Raw genomic sequence first — 20553 nt, 5'->3', positions numbered from 1 at the left:
TGGTGGAGCGCAGGCCCGGGCGGCAGCGGCCGGCAGCAGCGCAGGGGTTAAGGGCGGCGGGCCGGGGGCGGGAGCATGCGTGCTGCCGGCCTCTATTGTCTCCGGCGCGGCGCCGAGCACCCAGGCGGCTGGCGGCGGCCGGCAGCGAGGCCGTGCCCGGCGCAGCGCAGCGGAGCGGGGCGCGCCGCCCCCGCCGCCCCCCGCCGCCCCATGGGCCGCAGCTGATCGTCGCCCGGCTGCCGGCCGCGCCCCGGGCAGGAGCGAGGCGGGCGGAGCGACCCGGCCGCCGTCCATCCCCCCCCTCCTCCTTCCCCCGCCGTCCCGTTCCCCCCTCCCCCCCCCCCGCGGCCCCGGAGCCCTCGGCGGCCCCCGCCGGGGGTGGCGGCGGCGGCGGCGGACTCGGGGCGCCCTCGCCCCTGCGGGCCCGGCGGGGGGAGGATGCCTGGGGCGGGGATGGGTTTGCGCCCGTAGCTCCCCGCGCCCCCCCGCTTCCTTCCGCCCCCTCTCGCCTCCCAGCGGCGGCGGGGGCGGCGCGGCCCCGTTCCCCGCGGGGGGCTGTCGCTCGGCTCCCTCCGGCCCGGCGGCGCCCATATGGGGGGCAAGCAGAGCACGGCGGCCCGTTCGCGGGGCCCCTTCCCGGGGGTGTCGACGGATGACAGCGCCGTGCCGCCGCCGGGAGGAGGGGGGGGGCCGCCTCCCTTCGGCCATTACCGGGCGGGCGGCGGCGGCGGTGCCATGGGGCTGCGCAGCCGCTCCGTCAGCTCGGTGGCCGGGATGGGCATGGACCCGGCGGCGGCCGGCGCCGTCCCCTTCGGGCTGTACGCGGCGGCGGCGCGGGCGGCGGGGGAGGCCGAGCGGGCCCCGGGCGGCGGCGGCGGCGGTCCGGGCTCCGACTCCACGTACGCCCATGGCAACGGTTACCAGGAGACGGGAGGCGGTCACCATAGAGACGGGATGCTGTACCTGGGCGCCAGGGCCTCGCTGGCCGACGCGCTGCCCCTCCACATCGCACCGCGGTGGTTCAGCTCGCACAGCGGTGAGTGCCGGCTCCCCGGAGCCTTCCCCCGGCTTCCCCTCCCTCGGCGGGTACCCGGGCCCCGGGGCGGCGGTGGGCACGGTTCACCCGGCATGGGGGTCTGCCCCCCCCCCCCGCGCCCTTGGCCGGCTGGTTGAGCCCCGTGGCGCTAAGCCTGACAGAAAGACCCCAGTCCCCTCCCTGGCACGGGTGAGTGGGTGAGCTGGGGCTGGCATCTGTGTCAAGGTCGAAGGCTTTCCACAAGGGAGGTGTTTTGGCTCTGGGATGCGAAGCAGTGGATGTGGCATCCCCCTTTGACTTGAGGGGAATATGGTCGGAAGGTGCTGTAGCTCCAGCCCTTGGTTTTGAATACCGGGCTGAGCTCCATGTGCCTCTTCTGAAGGTGTTTCAGGAGTGCCAGTGAGGCATAGTGATTTCCATGCCTTAGAAGCTGGGGAAGGGGGAGAGGAAGCCTTTGAAAGTGAGGTGTGGGAATTTTTTCCCTTTGTTTCGTCTGATAAAGGGCCAAGGAGAGGCCAAAGCAGGTTTTCTCATTCAAGCCAGCTGGCACTGATGTGGTGCTGGGGAGGAAGCAGAGGAGGAACTGCCTGCCTCTTTACTGGGGTTGGGGAGCCGGCTGGGCTTTCTTGCAGGAAACATGGGGCTAAGGGAGGGGGCAAGGTTGCCCCCATCTTCACCCTCCTGGCTGGACTCTTCCATGTGTCCTCGTGTCTGGAGAGGAGCTCTGGCTGGGAGCAGGGCTGTGTCACTGACCTAGTTTTGGCTGGGTACAGGGAGCGAGGTGGGAGGTCCTCCCTTCCCCTCTTGGCTGGAGGGGAAGTCATTTCAGGGATGTCTCCTTGCGTTTCCTGGAATAGTCTGGGATTTCTTTCCCGCTCGGCCCCCTTGCGAATGCTCTAAGTGTTCTCCGTGCATGACGTGGTCTGGGAATTTCATAATGTGCCTTGGGACAATGCCTCATTTTCAGGAACGCTTGAAACTGAACCAGTGGACAAGAACAAAGTGGGAAACAAGGGGGCTCCTTTTCCTCCATCCATCTTGGGGTTTCTCCCCTTTACCCAGTCTCCGGGGGCTGCTCTTCCCAGTTAGATCAAAGCTGTATGGCTGGCATTGCGTCTTCAGTGGCAGAACACCCCGGGCCTGGTTCCTATGGATCCAGATAAGCTGGGCACTTGCAGTCCTCCCCGGCAGATGGAGAGAACTGGCTGGCATGTGGCACTGGAGTTGAGACCCAGCGCTTCTGCAAACTTTCTTGTTCCGGGACCTTGCGTGGACTGTGCCGCTGCTCTGGTTTTTGAACACAGAAACTAAGGCACAGCATCCTCCCAGGTATTCCACAAGCCTCTGTGTGAATGAGTGCCACGGGGTCTTCCATTGTACCTGGTGCTGGAACGAGAATGGCTTTATTACAGAAACACCTTGTAGCTAATCTGTACGTAGAGGTGGTCGGTCAGAGAGTATCAGTTACGTTAAATGGTAGTTCCCCCAAACTGCAATGCTGAGAGGCAAAAACCTGCTCATAAAAATAAAGCAGCTGCAAAATGGAGTAAGCTTTTTCCACCCGCTCGAGCGAGTGAGTGCGATGCTGCTAAGTTAAAGTGGGCGCCCTTGGAAGATTGCAGCGTGAGCCGTGGGAAGTGCCGCAAGAATTGGGTTCCTCTGGTGCCTCTTTTGGGGCCCTCCGAGAGCGTTTGAGCTGTGCTGAAGCACGCGCGGGCAGCAGCGAGAGCCGTTCAGTGCATGCCGAAGCCTCTCCCCGTGGTGGTTCTTCCTCGTTGCTAATTAATAGGAAAAGGAGCGGAGGAGGCTTAAAAACCATTCTGAAAACTTGTCAGAGCTCATTAAACTTTTGTGTTCTTCCTCTTAATGTAAGAGGTTAACGGAGGATTTGGAGACCAAGGGGAAGTAAGCCACCTCAAGATTGCTAAAATTCCTGCTAATCTCCTGTTGCAGCTGGTTAACCTACAGCAGGGCAGTCGGGAGGTACTCGCTTCTTCCCCCCTGCCTCCCCATCGACCCGCTTCTCTCGCAGCGCTGAGCCACTCCATTAGCCACTGGAAAGTGCTGAAGCAGCAGCGCTCTGGTAAACGGAGAGGAGCTTTGACATTGCTGCGCGTGACTGTCCCTGCTCCTTTTGAAGGATGACTCGAGGCTGGGGACAAGGGGACCTGCTGATGCACCAAACCCCCTCACCGGGATGTGTGCCTGGGGATCTTTGGGATCTGCCCAAGTTACTGTAGTGCCTCAAGGAGAGGAGCCCCCCCTCCCTGCCCCAAACTGTGGCAAACAGGTCTGAAGAGTGGCCCTTGCCCTGCCTGCCCCTTTCCTCCTGCTTATGCACAGGCTGGAGACTTGGATGGTGCTGATCTTGGCACGTGGGAAAGTCGTGCTCATGGCCTCACTCTTCCAGGAGTACTTGAGTTTGGGGGAAGAGCTTGGAGCCTCAAAGTGTCCCACTGTGGGGACCTCAGTGGGACAGTGAGGAGCCCTGGCTTAATGCCAGTGATAAGGCGCTGTCATTGCGGCAGCGTGTCCGTGATAACAGGACCGTGCAGATAGGCTTGGCTCCTCGCCACTCCCTTTATCTGCGATGCTGATTTTGTGCGCCTCTCCGGCTGCTTCATGGCTTATCTGGCCCATCAGCAGGGACCCTGAGGAGTGAGCTGGGGCAGGCTGAGCTCTTTTCCCTGACTGGCGTCACTCCTCCTCCTCTCTGCAGTCAAAGGCTTGCAGAAGAGCCAGGTGTGCCCAGGGAGGGAGAGGGGAGGGCTGCACTGGGAAGCCTGTGCAGGGGGAGGTTGCAAAGTGGTCCCCAGAGCCAGCGTGTGCTGCAGCACCGCTGTAGGGTGCTGTGTGTTGTGATGGTTGGCAAGAAAAGCCTGCTGCCGAATCCCGCTGGGCTCTGCCGTGGCTGCCGGGGGGCAGGGGTGGCAGGAACAGTTACATACTGACCACCTCTAGCCCTTCCAGGGCCGGGGAAGGAGAGCTGCTGTTCTTACGAAGAGCAAAACTTGAATGCATCTTCCAAACAGGGTGGCCAAGGGGGCTCTCACCTTTGTGGTGGAGCTTGTCCCTCCTTCCAAGGGGACAACACCTCCCTGGGTAAGTGGATCCCATTTCCTGACAGGGATTTTCCCAGGCGTGTCTGCCATTGATGCAAGCGACAGAACTGCTCCAACGTCACCTGAAACTGCTCTGGGATTTCCCTGTCTGCCCAGGGTTGTTGAGATCTGTTTCCTGGCCTGCGAAGGTAGAAGATGACAAAACATCTTTTGCAACTTTGGAGTTTGTTTGTAGCACTTGACCCTGTCTCTGTAGCTTCATGACCATCAGGACTTCTTGGCAAAGCCAAGGCTAGCGGGAAGAAGGGAGAAAAAGGAGATGTGGTTTAATGCTGCGTGTCTCCAGCTTTGTGTGGTTCTCTTAGTATCACTCGTGTCATTCATCTTCATCAGAGGATCTCGGGGAGTTTGCAGAAGCTGTAAGTAGCTTAAAGTTTATCTGGAAATCCCCCTCGTCACCCAAAGCCCTTGAGTGTTGGAAGCTCTAGTAAATCCGTATCTCCTTGTCTGCTGGCTAGCCCAAGGAAACGCCTAGCTCATCCTTCTGTGCAGTGCCGTCAGGAATGTCGCTGGCTTTCCGTGCACCGACCAAACAAGCTGTCTGTCCTGGATGCTGGTGGCAGCAAGGTCAGGAGGGGAGGTCTCCTTCGCCAAGTGAGCCACTGCCTTCTCAGCAGCACCTTGCCCAGAGCAGGAGGGCCCAGCCTTGGGGGAGAAGGTAGGGTGTCTGGCACAGGGATGGCAGCCCAGGTGCTGGGCTGGGCCTTTCTCCAGGCAGGGTTAGAGTGCAAAACAGGCTGGAAGTGCTTTTTAATCCAGCTCTGGAGTCAGGGATGTGAAATAGGGATCACTTGTTGGAGGATGAGGGGAAAGCATGTGTGAACACCTGCACTGGGCAGCCCTGGTCTCTGCCCAGCTGGGAGGAGGCACGTCTATGGTGTACCCTTGCTGTGATCCAACAGCTTCCAGTCCTGAGCCTTTTCTCGCCAGTGCTTGGCAGTCTTAGCTCCTGAGCTAGTCCTGCCATTGCAGTCTCTGCACCAAAACTAGAAAGCTTAATTCTAGCTGGCTAGTCAGAGAGCTGCTGGAGGGAGGCTGCTTCAGCCCTGACTTTCCTGCCACCAACTTTTCAATGTGCAGATGTCATATGTGCTTCGCTCCCTCCTTACAGGGGTTAGAGCGTGGAAGGGCACCCCAAGGTCTGCAGGAACTTGCCATTGTGAATCTGGTTTTGCCAGTGGAAGTTTCCAAAGGAGACTGTCCTGAAACCATCTTTTTGTGGGTGCTGGTGACTGCCTGGCAGCTGGATTGGGCACCTACAGCATTTCCAGGCTTGTGGATCGTTTGGGAAGTGGTGGAGGAATGATCCTGATGACTCCCCAGCCTGGTGATGTTCAGCTGGCTCTGGAGGGGTTGCTCTTCTGCCTTCTCCGGGCCAGCTGCAGAGCAGCACGTGCCCAGGGCCAGGGGCAAGAGGCAACAGCTACCTTGGAAGAACGAAGTACTGAATACCAGAAGATGGGAGACTCGAAGGCAGCTTTAACGCGTACCAGACCTGCAGCCTGGAGATGAAGTTTAAGTGTGTCAACGTTGGCGTTGTGCGTGAGAAGCCGGCGGCGGTTATCTTCAGTCTCCACAGCGAGAGCTAGTGCAGGCTGTCGCTGTGCTGCCTTGCCACTCCGGTGCTCCCCGAAATCTCTCAGCTGCCTTGCCCAGCAGCGAGGTGCTAATTGCTGTGCATGCTAACTGGCTTGGCTGGGCCCGCTCCTCTCTAAACTGGTGCATAAACCAGTGCAGGGGAGCTGGGTGCCATCTCCCCCCTCCGCACACGTATGTTCCAGACATGCTGAGGATGATGCTCTTGTGTGCCCTGGGCTGACCCACTTCCCAGCCAGGATTGTCTTCCTGGCCCGTGACGTAAGTTTATCCCATGCTGGTTTGTTTTGCTGAGATCTTTGTTCTGGTGACTAGAATAACCGTAAAGGCTTCTCTTATTTATTAATGTGCTATTAGGGCTCCTCTCCTCCCTCCCTCTCTCGCTTTCTCCTTTGCTGGCCAGAGGATCAATCAGATGCAGACATCTTTGGTGGAGGAGCCGTACCAGGGCTGGCACCTGGCCAAGGGAGCCGTGGAGAGTCATGGGAAAATGCTGCTAAATGCTGAAAATTAATTTCAAGAGAAATGCAGGGAAGGAGAAAACCCCATTTTGGAGGAAAAAATTAAAAAACAAAACCTTTTTTTTTTTTTCTCCGATGTAATCTCCCATGTGACAAATCAGACATGCAGCAAAGAGCTCTTTGAATGAATTCCCTCTGCAGGGACCGGTGTGGCACCCCGGCTGACTGGTGGGCAGCCACAAGGTGCATCTCATCACCTCTGCTGCTGGTACACCAAAACCCCAGATGTGTCGAATACTTGGGTTTGAGAAAATGTGACCTGGCTTTCTCCTGGTTCCTTTGAAAATTGAAATCATAAGGGCTTGTGAGTGATTTAAATGAGCAGTCAAACGATGCTGTAAAGTGCAGGCCCTGATGCAGAGCATTTTTACCCACCCGCTCCCGCATGGCTGTACATCAGGGTACAGCAAGCCTCTCTCTGTAGAGGCAGACCCATTTTTTTATTTCAGATGGAGCAGGAATGGTTAAAATTGGGCCTTGGATGTCTCACCAGCACCGGTCCCACCAGGCAGGGGTTTCAAATGTGGGTGAACCCACTGGGGGTGTGGGTCTTCCCCGGGGGATACTCCTGTTGTCCCTTGTGGGTGCTGCTTGGCTGAATGTTTTTGCTGGGTGCTTTGTGGTGGGAGGCTGTTGGGAGGTGCAGCTGCAGGAAGCTCTGCTGGCCTGGGCCACCTTCTCGCGCCGCTGCACAGCGTTTCCCGTGGGCACAGGCATGGTTCCTGCCCTGCTGGGCTGTGGGCAGCGCTGGGGGGCAGTGCCTGCAGCTGGGGACAGGGACTGCTGTTTTCTTGGTGTGCTTTAGCTTTCCAGCCTGCTGTGGGTCCCGCACAGCCCAGGGTTTGAGGGGGGTGGCAGGGAGAGCTGGGGAGCCTGCAGGCAGGTCCTGGTGGCTGTGCTGCTGGCACAGGGCTCGGGCTCTTGGTCCCTGTGCCTGTGCGCTGCCAGGTTTGTGCCACGTGTGGCCGGCTGAGCTTGAGCAGATGCATTGCTCAGCGCTGGCATCGTCCTTCCCCAAGCCCCGATGGTGGGTCTGTGGGCAGCCGGAGGTGTTCTGCCCATGGGGATGGTGCCTCGCAACGTGTTGGAGAGGCTGCAGCACACCTCTGAGGGGGGGCTGACTCTTCCCTCCCCTCCTTCCCCAGGGAGCTGAGTGGCACTGGCCAGTGTGGGCAGTAGGTCGGTCCCCAGGACAGCAGTGTCGTGTCGCTCAGGAGGGCATGGGCTGAGCTGGCTGGGGAAAGTCCTGGCGCTCTGCGCTTGTGCACACTCGCGTGGCTGTGGGCCTCCTGGCAGTGGCATGGAGACGAGAACATGCACCTTGTGCAACAGTCTTGTGGCACTTCGTAGAGGAGCAGACGGGTGCAGTGGACATATTTACCCTTTTGCTAGTTTTAGCAACGCCAGCAGAAATTTCACAAGACTATATATTCCCAGCGAGCACCTTCGTCTTGTTGGGGCTTTGTTGAGTTATGGCCACGTTTCCTGAGAGACTGTCACCTACCAGGCACAGAAATGGGGCTGGGCCGGGTCCTGGTGAGGAAAGCACAACAGCACAGATGAGGAATTGAACTGAAAGCCGCTCAGAGCTGTTCCTTGGCCCTAGCAGGCAGGACAGCGTGACAACAGTGGGTATTTTTAGAGGCCAGCTGCCTGCAACACAAGAGAAGGAAAGCAGCAGTCAGGCAGGAGAACAGGGTGATGCTTCCCCTATCCCTCATCCCTGCCCAGCATTTTATTTCCTCACAGGACAGGGCTGCTGGCATTAAGGAGTTTCCGCATCCTCCGTGCCTCTTTGCCTGTTGCTGCCTTGAAAGGCAGCTGGCTTGGTTCTCCCCTCAGCTTTTGTCATGGCTCTGTGTTTCTCTGATCACGGCTCAGCGGCTTGAGGGTGGTGCTGGGGGCTCCGCTCTTCGCATCCCAGACATCGCATCCCAGCTTGGTGTGGTGGGCGTTTTGGGCATTGTTTTTTGGAGGTCTTTGTCGCCGGTGAGGGAAAACCTGCCGTTTCTCCTGCAGCTGGGGTAATTGCAGTAATGTATTTGGGAGCTCTCTCTACAAGGCGGTAGAGCTGCATTTTGTCAGGAGTGCTGCAGGGGGATCGGATCCACCTTTCAATCCATCCATCCAAGGCCTGTACATCTGTAGCTGGGGAAATGAGGGGGGGGCAGGGGTTGGCTCTAGCCAGATGGCTTAAATTACCATCTGCAGGGAGGCTGAGTCAGTATGGGTTGAGGTCAGTTTTGGGGCAGCTGTCTTAAGCTGGTGCTGAGCAGGATGGGGTGAGGCTGAGCACCCTGCCTGAGCTGCCTCAGCATTTCAGGTTATCCCCACCCAGGTCTTGCTGCTTTGAAGCTGTTGTCCATCCATTTATTTATTGCAATGTTGAGCTCCTAGCCCTTGAAGCCTGCTATTTGCCTGGATCTTACCCTTCTGAGGGCGGCTGTAGGTGCCTTTGATTTCTTTTTGCTCCCCACAGACAGGTACGAAGCAGGCGGCACCCTGTGGCTCCTCTGGAAATAGGGGTACACTGTGCTCCTCTGGGTACTGCTTTGGTGGTTTTCCTTTCTCCTGGGGAAGAGAGCGTTTGAAATCCCCCACAGCTGGGATTTTTGTCGCCTGCAGCCCCCTGTATCCCTCCTGCTCCCAGTGTCTGCTGGCTGCGAGACAGCTCGGCCCTTCCCGTGTTGGAGGCTGGCATGTGTTGAAGCAAAGAGGAGGCAGGAGCAGAGAAGGTGGGACAGCTGGGCAGGCTTACTCCTGCCTGTGGCACAGTGTGAAGCCCCTCCTGCCTCTGCTACTGGGATGGGGCATGGGCAGCCCCTGATGCTCACCCATGGGCTCATTCCTCTGAGATGTTCTGCTTGGTGTTTCAGAGGTTTGGCTCCCAGAGCTGCAGAAAGCTGGCAGCTGGGAAGCGCATGGGGCAGGGCTGCTCCGAAGCCAGAGCAAGCTGGGTGGTGTGGCCCTACCCCTGCCACAGGGCTATCTCCGAAACCCTCAGCCTCTTGCCCAAGGAGGGAAGCTCATACTTGCCTGGCTGGGCAGCTTGGTGCTATCAAGCATCCCTCCCCTCCTGCACCCTGCACAGCAGAGCTGTGTGATCATCCTGCAGGACTGCGCCCTACTTCTTCCCTTCCTGCTCTCCTGGTAGCCTGGGGCATTCCCTGGCCATCCCTCAGCAACGGCAGCCCCTCCTGGGGAGCAGGGAGGTGCTCTCTGCCTGCATCTCTTCCTGCCATGCAAGGAGCAGGTGAGGTTAGGGCTGACTCTGCAGTGTGTACCTCCCTAGGTTTTTGTTCCAACGGTGTCTCTTTGCAGAAACAACCAGTGTGAACTGGCTGTAAGCATTTCCCAGCCGTGCACCGGCTGTGGGTGTAGCTCTGTGTGCCTTTCGTGCTCTGTTTGCTGCCCACTACATAAAACCTGCCCTTTCTCTACCCAGAAAAGCAGTGCTTCATCTTCCCATGCACCAGAGGTCTCTCGCTGATGAAAACCAGTTGCCCCAGTAACCCCTGCCACCATGGCCCAGGCATGAAGTGCCATGGGAGATCTTCTACCAGTCTGTTCGTGTGGTGCTGCCATGGGTTGCCTGTGGAGGAGTGTCCCAGGAGCTGGATGGGATCGCTTCCTGGCAGGAGGGCGTGCGTGGGTGAGACCAGTGCTGGGCTTTGCTCCCTCTGCCAGCATCATGAAACCAGGCCTTGTCATTGTGTGTCTCTGGAGTGTCCCTTCATCCTCCCAGAGAGATCGGCTGAAGCTGAGGCATGACGGAGCCCCGGCAGCATCAAGGCACAAGTTTTCCGCTTTGGAAGAACCTGGCGGTCAGGAGGGAGGTAGCCAGGGAGCTGCCACTTCACCCCATGGGATCGGTTGCGTTTGGGAGTGGCTCAGGTCAGGCTTTTGCACTTAAGCCTCTCTGACAGCAGGAGTTCCTCTGGCAGCTTGACAGCGGCTGGAACCCAGCAGCGGGGACTCCGTGGGTGCCTCCCCAATGGATGGCTTAGTCAGAAGTGACTCACCCCACCGGTCCCCGCGTGACGTTGCCTTGCTGCTCCCTCCCAGCCCCTGCCAAGCCAAAGCATCCAGCTCTCCTCCCTTTCTGCTCCCATTTCTGAGCCACCATGTCCCACCGCGCTGCCGGAGGATCCCCTGCGCTCCCGCACTGTGGCACCTGGGACTGCCTCCGTTGCCCTGCTGGCTCCGTGCATCTTGTGGATGATTGTTGTTGCTAGCAGGGCTTGCAGTTGGGCTTCCTCCTTCGCGCAAGAGATACTTGGGATGAAAAAGGCAGGTGTGCAGGCAAACCCTTTGGAAATTCCCAGGTGTGCCTGCAGGATCCCTCTTCTCTCTGGGCAGTGAATTTGAAACCCTCAGCATCCCTGGAGAGGTGGGGAGGCAGTGCCAGGGCATCCCTGCAGCTCTCCTGCACAGTGAGAGGCCCCAGGCCGGCTCTGTGACTGGCAGGAGCCCGGAACAAGCTTGTAACTCGGTAAATTCAAGCCCTGCAGCCCAACAGTAGGAGTCAATGCCTTCGCTGGGCTGTCGCCCAGGACCCCTCCGCTTAACTTTGCTGTTCTCTGGGATGCTAAAATTAGCTTTAGGCTACACACTCTTCCTTATGAAGCCTGTTCCCAGCAGCTGGGGGAGAGTTTCTGCAGGAAACTAGGACTGGCTAGAAGGCAGGGTGACCCCAGTTGGCTACCTTTGTCATCCAGGTCTGGGGGAACTGATCCTGCAGCATGGCCTGGGCTGTAGGAGGGAGATGCTGTCTACCTGTAGCATAGGTACTTTTGTTCAAAAACTGCAATTGCAGCCATGAAAGGGGCAATGCTCAAACAGTGACAGGCAGGGTGGGTGCTTGGGGTGCAGAGGCTCTTTGCACTTCTTCCCTGAGCATGTGTGTGCAGGGAGGGTGGCTCTAGACATCCTGTGACCATGTAGCCAGGCCTCTCTGCCCTCTTGCTTCTCCATGTCTATGCTGGAGGTTTCCTGTAAGGCTTTGGTGTGTCTGTCTGCTGAGGCTTGATGGTTTTGTGTGCTCTGGAGCAAATGTCCCTGTGGGGTTCCCTCTCTTGCAGCTCCCGCCTCTTCCCAACTCTCGAGCTTTCCTCAGCCTCAGTGTTGCAATCCGTTCTCCTTCCCATTCTCCCCCACCGCCCCCATAAGAAACCAGCTTGCTAAAAAAAAAAATAAAAAATCTCTGCCTCCTGGTTTGCAGCAAGACAGCTCTGGGCTGCTGCGACATGATGCCACCCAGCCCCTTCGTTCCATGTCCTGCATCCCTCTGGCCCTAGTGGCTTCCCCACATCCCACCTGGAGCATCAATGTCTTTTTTTCCTTCCTGCTGCATGTCCTCTTCATGGCTTGAGTCGGGTGGGAGCGGACAGAGGCATCTCCAAAACCCAATGCCTTGAGTGTTAGGGCAGTGCTGGCCTTGGCCAGCTTCATGGTCCCTGCCACCCCAACACCTGCAGCATGGGGACTTTGCCAGAGCCACTGTGAACCAGGGACGGCTTTTCTTAGATGTTGCAAAACCTGGTCTTGCACAGTAACGTTGTCTTTTTGGGGTGCTGCTTCACATCAGTAGCATGGCTCAGCCAGCTGAACTGACTCAATCAGCAAGGAAGTTGTGGGGTGGGATGGAGCAGGACCAATCTCCTTGGCCGTCTGCTGAGGCAGCAGCCTGCATCATTGGGTTTCTCTCAACGGTGCCATCCAGGGATGTCCCACCCTGGCCAAATCCCTGCTGCCTGGCTGATATCTGGGACTGGCCCGCTGCCGTCCCTCAGCGCTGCTTCCCTCCTGTCCCCAGGAAGGTGGGATGGTTTGTTTCTACCCTGAACCCATCCTTTATGCTCTCCCCACCTCTCTGCAGCCTTGAATGGGGAGGAAGGATGCTCGTATGGCCCTTCCTCAGAGCTGGCAAATGAGATTGCTTAAGTGCTTTACTTCTTCCTGCCTACGTGTCCCTGCTCATGTCAGCCCTTGTGCTGCACAATAGCTGAGCACCGTCGCAGCACTCACCCGGCACCTTGTGTCCTGCCAGGGCTGCAGCCATGGGGCTGTGTTGGGCTCTGGCTCCTGCATCTGCCTGTGCAGCCGATGGCAGTTTCCTTCTGCAAGAGAAGTGAGTTTGGGCCTGATTCTGCCGCGTGTCCTGGCCTCCAGGCACTCAATGCAAGCGCTTTGCTGGTGGAGGGAGTGTGGTCCTTGGTGCGGCTGCGAGCTGCCTCCGGGCCCCAATGTAAGGCAGCATCACTGGCTGCATTGCTCAGGAGCCAGTAGATCATCGCTTCCATGGTGCATGATGCTCTCATAAGAGAACACCCATGGAGGTCCTCAGCTACCAGATCCCTGGGGTGCCCAAGCGCTTGAGATATGCTTGTGCACCCTATGTGCCATCTTCCAAAGAGCTGCCGTGTGACAGTCTCTTTTAAAAAAAAATGAGGCTGCTTTAGGCCAGTAGGGATTTTATTTCCCAGGAGATATTGGGTCTTGAATATCTTGGCTCTGCAGGTTTCCTTCGCTAGCTGGCGAGGAAGGCAACTCCTCTGTGATCCCTTCCATCCTGGGGCTCCGCTGGAGCCCACGAGGGGTACGGGAAGGGGAGGACTTGGAGTCCCTTCACCTCACCCAACTCCATGTGCTTCTGCTTCAGGTTGACCAGCTAGGTCCATAGAGTGGTCTTTCAGTATTTCCCGCCGCTTTGATAACTAGCGTGTTTTTTTTTAAAGATGATCCATCTTTTCCAGCTTTCTGGTGCCAGTTCAGCTGGCAGCATTGGGGAAGCCACAGGAGTAGGTGGGATGCTCAGGGTTTACTCAGCAAGGAGACAGCATGAGGACTGTGCGTGCTTGGACCAAGTAGTCCCTGTGTTTTTCTCATGCTTGGATGCATCCTCACCTGGTGTAAGCCAGCTCCCTTGGCAGGGGGCCCAGGATGCTCTCTGGAGACACAGAGGTGGGCTGTGCAGCTGAGGTTTCCAGATCTCCCATGGACATCAGGCTTACCCCTGAGTTCCCTGGTGCTCATGGTGTCCCATGGGATGGCTGAGCACCATGGAAGGGACCCCTCCCTCCTGGAGCGGGCACATTTTGGGGAGTTTGTGCAGTTGCTCCCACACACAGGGCTCCTGGTTTATCCTGCTGCATTCGTGGGGTCCTGGCCAGCTGGGGATCCCTTCAGCGAATGCTGCTCCGTACAGGATGGGTTGCTGAGGTTGCACTTGCACCTGAGCTGCTGCTTCCCCCTGCCTTCAGGGCACATCATCCCCCAGCTGCATCTTCCTCCCACTGCTGGAGGTGCCATGCAGCGTTGAAGCTGCTGCTTCCCGCGTTTTGGCTATCTGCTGGCAATAGAGCCAGGGTCTCCTGCCACTTTGGCAATGCTGCGTCTCCTGGTGGCACCGCAGCCTGTCACCAATCCATCTGCTCCAGCACACCGAGCTAGTGGAGGGTTTGGCGAGTGAATGCAGACGTGGCATATGCCCTTCCCTGTGGCCAGGCACGGGCTTGCAGCTCCCATGGGTGCTGTCTCGCCCATCCCTGAGGGGAGCAGCCACTTCCACTCGCGGGATGTGGTGTGGTTGACCCCGCTGTAGTGCTCAGTGGCTTCCCCAAGCTGCACGGGTTGCTCGGGGGGTCGCGTGTAGGCACAAGTGATGGGAATTTCCTATCCCAGCTTCAGAAGCAGCTGTGTTTGAGATGTTTACAGATGGGTTGGAAAGGTGTCTTGACCTTCCAATGACCAGCAAAGCACTGGCAGCCTGTGTGGTGGTGCTTTTGGCGCTGTGGGGGTTAACCATGGGGCTTTTTCGGCTTGCATAGGACGTGGTGGAGGTTTTCAGTGGTTCCCAGCTCTGCCTTGCCCAGCTCTCTAAAATTAACCATGTAACCTTCCTAAAAATACTCAGAGGGCAGTAGCCCCTGGAGAGCACCAGCCCTGCTTGCTCCCGATTTCTAGACCAAGCCATTGGAGAGATGAGATCACCTGCCAACATGTGTCTCAGCCCTGGAAAGCCCTTGGCTTTCTCAAAGTCTCCTGCAGGATACAAGAGTCCAGGTCTGGATCTGAACCTGATTTTCTGGGCCAGCCCGCTTCCCGCAGCACCCTCCTCTTCCTCACTTGCTGCTGGCGAGAGCCGTTGCCTGCCTGCCCGTCTCTGCCTGCCCGTCTCCGCCTGCGGTGACAGTGCCAGCCCCAGGTTTAGTGTGCCGCAGGCAAGAGCCTTGCAAGGCAAGAGCACCTTGGGAGGGAGGAAGGGTCCGTGGCCCTGCCCCAGAGCATCCCCCCAGCTCCCTGGGGGTGTGGGAGGCCCAGGCGAGGAGGAATAGCTGGGCCCTTCCTCTGTCTCTCTTTTTTTTTTTTTCTTTTTTTTTAGGCATGTGGGAGGAGGGCGGAAAGGGCTTGAGGAGGAGGGAGCTGAATTTTCCGTGAGCAGCTGTCAAAATGTAATCTCCTGCATCGCTCGGGCTGGCAGCTTAGACAGGATACATTAACAGGGATTTCAGGGAATGTGGAAAATACCGTGGCCTGGAGGGGGCCAGCTGCGCGGGGAGCAGCCCTTTCAGCTGCAGGAGCGGCAGCAGCTCTGGGCCCCAGCGCCTGCCCCGGCCGCGGAGGGATGCTCCGGGGCCCTGGGCTGTCGGGTGCTGGCTGGCCCCTGGCCTCCCCGGTTTTCCATCCACTACCTTTCCCCAAAGGTCACCTGGAGAAGGGGCAAGGGAGCCCGACACCCTTCTCTGCCTCCCCTTCCGCGCTGGCGGTGGGCTCCCCGCGGCTCCCGCGCCTGCCGTGGAGGGGGGTGCGAGCAGTTGCTCTTGCAATGCTGAGTATTTGTGCCGACAGCTGGGGCGCAGGGCGGCCCCCTGCCCCAGGGGCCTTGCCACTCCGGCTCCTCACTCTCACTCAGACATGGGAATTTATGCAATTGCATTTTCATCTCCCCCCCCCCCCCATCTAGTGAAATGCAGAGCCAGGAAAGCATGTGTGCCTCTGCGCTTGGCTCAGCCCCCAGACCCGCGCGGCAGCCAGCGTCTGGGGCTGGAGCGTGCCACGCACTTGCTGGGGTTTAAGCCCAGGTCTCTTTGTCTGCGCCATGTCCCCACGCCCTTGCCATGGGGCTGTGGTGGCACTGGGGGTCCCTGTCCCCCAGCCAGCTGCCCAGGGAGCATCGAGGAGCGTGACGGATGTTCATGCTGGCTATTTATAACCGTGCTAAAGCTACCCGGGCTAGAGAGAGGCCTGGAGATACGGCAACAGCCGCTCGCGGGAGCCTGCGAGGCTGGGCGTGCTCATCCAGGGCCCTCTCCCTTTGCACCGGTTGCATGTCTCGTAGGATCCCTTCGACTGCTGCCAGAACCGGCAGATCTGGGGCAACTGTTTAAAATAACACGTTGGCACAGAAAAATGGGGGACCAGAGAAAACAAGGTCTTCCCGTGCAGTGCGTGGGGGACGGTGCCGAACCTCTGCAAATGTCTTCCCCTGGCGCTGAGTTCACAGCCGAAACACCTTTTCCATAGGGAGCCCTTTGCAGCCACCCTGTGCTGGGGGCTTGCCGCTGGAAACTGGTCCCCAAGAGCTTCCGTGGTGGTGACTGGTGCCTGCGGTGCTGGCAGAGTAACCACGTTCAGGCAGGATCGGTTCAGGCAGGGACAGGGGCAGGCAGGCTGCCAGGGGAGCTGGGGGACAGGGAAGGTATTTCACAAGGGGAGGCTAGTTGGGTCTTGCAGAAGGCAGGCTGGGAGGCTATCTGAGCCTGCTCTATAAATATACCAGGCGGGTAAACACTTGGGAGGAGAAAAAACCCAACTATTTCAGCTAATGGGCACTGCTGCCACAAGGTATAAATGGATCAGGAGTAAAATTAGGCTGGAGAGGAGGAGGTGGATTGGTGCTGCTGCCCGTGAGGCTCTGGCTGCCGGTGCTGCCCTTTCAGCTGGGGCTTGGGGCAAGTGGGGCTGGACTCACAGTGGAGACCCTGCAGCTTGGCTCGGCTGGGGCAGGCATGTGGCAGGGATGTGGCATGCTACGGGTCAGCCTGACACCCTGCTGGAGGGACTCCTGGGCTCGAGGGCTCCTTGATTTAGCAGGTCCATTTAGAGCCAGCTCCCCACCATCCATGATGCTCATCTTTGCTGTGCCCTCATGGGAAATAACTGCCCCGTGGAGGAGCAGGATTTAGCATCTCTGTTCTAGGCTGTCATCCGGGGAGCTGGGAGGTAATCTGTATTTATCACTGCTGCTAATGAGAGGGTGCTCAGGTGTTGAGCAGTTATCCTGGCTGTTTGCATGGCAGAGGTCTGAGCTGCCTCCTGTTAAAGCCACCCGCGCTTTTTTCCTTCCAAGAAGCAAAAAAAAATGCCCTCATCACAGCCACGTGGTGGCAAACAAGAACCTGATTCATCCTTAGATAATTTGTGTATATTCCTTTTCTCTTCTTTCCTGAGCAGCCTTTGCATATATATGAAGAAAGCTCTTAAGCAGCACTGCAGTCAAACCTGATCTGCTTTTAGAAGACAGGTCCTTAAATTACCCTCTTCCTCTCTGCAGGCAGGGAATTGCTAGATATTCTGGTGCAAACCCATGGTGGCGGTGGTGGCATGCACGTGTTCGGCTGCATCAGCTTGAGCCCCGCTGCACTGGGCAGTGACAAACCGCATGGCCTCGAGCTGGCTGCGGTGGGAGGGCAGGGAGTCCAGGTTGGATGACCCTGTTTGGGGTTTTGCTCCCTGGGAGTTTGGGGCTCAGAGACCTGGGTTTGGGGCAGCCTCGCTTGGTGGTGCTGGGGACGATGCCATGGTGGTCTGCGTGGCTTGAGGAGGTGGTGGCACTGGTGAGGTACCCTGGCACCAGCTGGGCCCCATCCCCATGCCCAAGCAAGGACACAGAGCGGATCTGGACATCACTCTTCATCCAAGAGTCCAAGTCACCAGGCAGGGCTGGGTGACAAGGCAGGGCCAAGGTCAGGCTGGGGGACATCAGCCTGCAGAGTCCCCCTGCTCCTGGGGCTGCTGGCTGGCATTGGAGGGGCAAGCGCTCACCTCACTCCTGCAGAAAGCTGGAGAACGCAGCAGTTGGGGCTTGTGGCCCCAGCCTGCCCATCCTCTGCTGTGGCCCTACAGAAAAACCTCCTTCCCTGCAGCTTTTCTGGCTCAGCCATGCAGGGCTGAGCTCCACCAACAGGGACAGCACCATCCTGGCGTGGGGACGTGCCCCTACACTTGCCAGCGTGGGGTGCTGCATGCCCCGGGCTGCTCCTCGCCCTTTAAGGCCCGGCAGCAGCTGATGGCCACGTGTGCGCTGCCTTGGCATGCTCTCCATGCCCTCTGCGCGGCGGGCACAGGGACAACCGGCACGCCGGCTCGGGCGGCTGTCCCCTGTCAGGTGGCTGTCCCCCCGCGCCGGCGCTGCTGGTGGCCGGCACAGGATGAGTGGGTGCCTGGCGGGCGCTGCGTGGGGTGCGTGCCACCATGCAGGCAGCAGGTGAGGAGCTGCCCACTGCTGTGCCCAGCCATGGCCTCGAGGACTCCCCAGGATGCGGGATGGACTCCTCTCCTGCTTCCCTTGCTAAGGGCTCATCTCTGCACTCTCCCTCCAGGTTTCAAGTGCCCCATTTGCTCCAAATCTGTGGCTTCTGACGAGATGGAAATGCACTTTATCATGTGTCTGAGCAAACCTCGCCTCTCCTACAACGGTAAGGGCCGGTGGCCAGGCTGTGCAGGGGACACGGCGTCCTGCCGGCTTGGGATGGCTCCGGGCAGGCTGGAGAGACGCTCGCCGCAGGCTGTGCGGGCAGGCGGCTCGGCTGGGCTTGCCAAGAGGACTCTGCTCCAGTGGGCTGGTACAGCTCGCAGTCCCCTCTGCGCTGCGCTGCGCCGGCATGGCTCAGCCCCACTGCTTTTGCCTTTGGGACCCTTTGGAATACAGCCCCCCTCCCCGTGCTGCTCACCACGGTGTGCTGTGCCAGCGGGAGCCGTCCTGGCCGGGCGTCCTGCCTGGCTAGGGCAGGGGACATGTGTCCGAAGGGTCGTTGCGTTCCTGCCCTCCTCGCTGGCAGTGAGGCTTACTGGGCTGAGCACTGGTCTGTAGGCTCCTGCATCTCCCATCTGTCCTGACCATGGCAGGGGAGTGATGCTCACCCCCTACGCGGGTGCTTTATTGGAAGCCAGGGTAGGGGGGGCGTTTGCTGCAGCCACCCCAGCCCCGTCGCCCTGTCTCCCCTCCCCGTGCCTCCACCTGAGCCTCCTGCCAGCTTTGCCGGCACTGCTGCCCCAGCCCAGCTGCCTCCGCAGAGGTGGCCATGGGCTCCCCTCCATCCCGGGAAGGGGAACGCCGTGGTGGGCCCCGTCCCACATCTCACCGCTGCCCTCCCCTCCCAGATGACGTGCTGACCAAGGACGCCGGCGAGTGCGTGATCTGCCTGGAGGAGCTGCTGCAGGGGGACACGATAGCCAGGCTGCCCTGCCTCTGCATTTATCACAAAAGGTACTGCGCAGGCATCCCGAGGGAGGGGACGCAGCCAGGCGGGTGGCAGGGGGACAGGTGGGGACATCCCGAGGCTCGGCAGCGTGGTGGTGACACACTCTCCTCTTTGCAGCTGTATAGACTCATGGTTTGAAGTGAACAGATCTTGCCCGGAGCATCCTTCTGATTGACCCGCCGGGCGTGCTTGCTGACTTCTCTCTAAGGTGAGCCTGCGGCTCTCGGGCTTATCCAATGATTTCACCGTGCTGGGTTTAAATCCTGGGCCAGGAGGGGAGAATGGGCTGGCATGGGCTGGCATGGGCTGGCATGGGCTGGCCGCGGCTCCTGCTCCTCACCTGGGATCGTCTCTCTCTGCCGTTGCAGGGCACCTTGCTATACCTGCTGTACCTCCTCTCCCCATCCCCCCTACCCCGCCTGGAGTTTTGGGCTGACTTTAAATTCCTCGAGAAGACAAAAATAAAACCCAGAAACTTGAATCCACTTGGGACAACAGCGAATTTTTTTTTATTATTATTTTATGTTATTATTTTTATTTGTTTTGTTGGTTTTGGGGGGTTTTTTGGGTTTTTTTAATTTAAAAGATTTAAAAAAAAAGAAACATCCAGGAGAAGACAGTGTGAGAAAAGCGGAGCAACCCACTCTCCCCTCCACAGCCGCTGGTCACCAGGAGAGCTCTGCCGGCCAGGGAGGCCCCGGGGACACCCTCGGCCGAACCCCTGCCATGATGTTTGGCTTTTCTCCCCGAAACGAAAGGGGAAAGCTGCTGGGGGACAGCCGGCCAAACGGAGCACGCGGCATTTCTCACCGGCAACCCCCCCACCTCCCACCCGGACTCACCCGGGGGCTCTGCTCAGTTTTTTTGCACTGACTAAAACAGGAATTTTCTCCTCTCTCCCGTCTCCCTTTTGGAGATCTCCACCCCGGCCCCAGCAGCGTTGAGATGGGGACTCTGCTCCCCCTTGCTGAGTCGCAGGGGTCCATCTTTCAAGTGTTTACAACAAGAAAAAAAAAAAAAAAAAGAAAAAAAAAGAAAAAAAAAAGAAGAAAAAAAAAGAAGAAAAAAAAGAAAACTGACAAAAAAAACCAACCAACCAAACCACAACTGAAGCTTCGTGTTGACTGGCGTGTTCTTCGATTTGAGCTTCCCTGCCCCGGTGATGTTTACAGACTGGTCACTCTTTAACTCAGCTATAACCACTCAGAGACTGGAGAGCCGCAGCATCCCCGCCGCCCCCTCACCGGGCTCCTCTTGCCAAAACCGCCCCCCCTCTTTCTTTCCATGGCCTATGAGTCAAACCCTTTCGAGGAGGGCACAGGGAAACCCCCCCGTGGCCCCCCGGAACCCCTGACCCGCCCTGGCCACAGGGGTGGCTTTGCCGGAGCCGGAGGTGCCAAGACGGAGTTATTTCATGGCAGTGACCCCCCCCAACCCATCCCTGTCCCCTCCTGGCGCGGCGGGCGTGTTTTCGTTGGTGAGACCTCCCCTGCCGGTGGCCGTGCCCCTGCGGGAAACCTTTCTGTATTTATATATTAAAAAAAAACAGGGGAAAAAAACTAAGAGTTCAGAGCTTGGGGGGAGCTTCCTTCATTAGTCAAGGTGTTTTGATATGGTATTAAAACAATGTTCAATAAAATATTCACTGTTATTTTATTTCACTGGCATTCTTGGCAAAGCAGACAATGCCTGTGGGGTGCTGGAGCCCCCCGCCAGCACCAGTGCCCCTTCTCCATGTTGACCTTGGTGTGGGGATGGCCACGGCGGCGCTCAGCCTGTCCCAGAGAGCTCCC

General features: G+C 58.5%; 1 protein-coding gene across 1 annotated transcript; it reads left to right on the top strand.

The window, feature by feature from the left end:
- The first annotated feature begins 120 nt into the window (after positions 1–120).
- ZNRF1 (zinc and ring finger 1) lies at positions 121–20416 on the top strand. The gene is made up of 5 exons (XM_080411087.1): positions 121–1036; positions 17879–17974; positions 18660–18765; positions 18878–18968; positions 19129–20416. The coding sequence occupies exons 1-4, from the start codon at positions 592–594 to the stop codon at positions 18933–18935; spliced, it is 705 nt and encodes a 234-aa protein (XP_080267213.1). The 5' UTR covers positions 121–591; the 3' UTR covers positions 18936–18968; positions 19129–20416.
- The last annotated feature ends 137 nt before the right edge of the window (positions 20417–20553 follow it).

Source organism: Falco punctatus (genome assembly GCF_963210335.1).
Source record: "Falco punctatus genome assembly, chromosome: 14".
Taxonomy (NCBI): domain Eukaryota; kingdom Metazoa; phylum Chordata; class Aves; order Falconiformes; family Falconidae; genus Falco; species Falco punctatus.
Note: the sequence above shows the minus strand (reverse complement) of the source record. Positions and strands in the feature narration are given on the sequence as shown.

Excerpts from the sequence above, each read along its gene's own strand:
- ZNRF1 (XM_080411087.1), top strand. The coding sequence starts at position 592 with ATGGGGGGCAAGCAGAGCACGGCGGCCCGTTCGCGGGGCCCCTTCCCG. Across the intron at positions 1,037-17,878 it reads GTGGTTCAGCTCGCACAGCG|GTTTCAAGTGCCCCATTTGC; the intron begins GTGAGTGCCGGC and ends CTCTCCCTCCAG. Across the intron at positions 18,766-18,877 it reads CTCTGCATTTATCACAAAAG|CTGTATAGACTCATGGTTTG; the intron begins GTACTGCGCAGG and ends TCCTCTTTGCAG.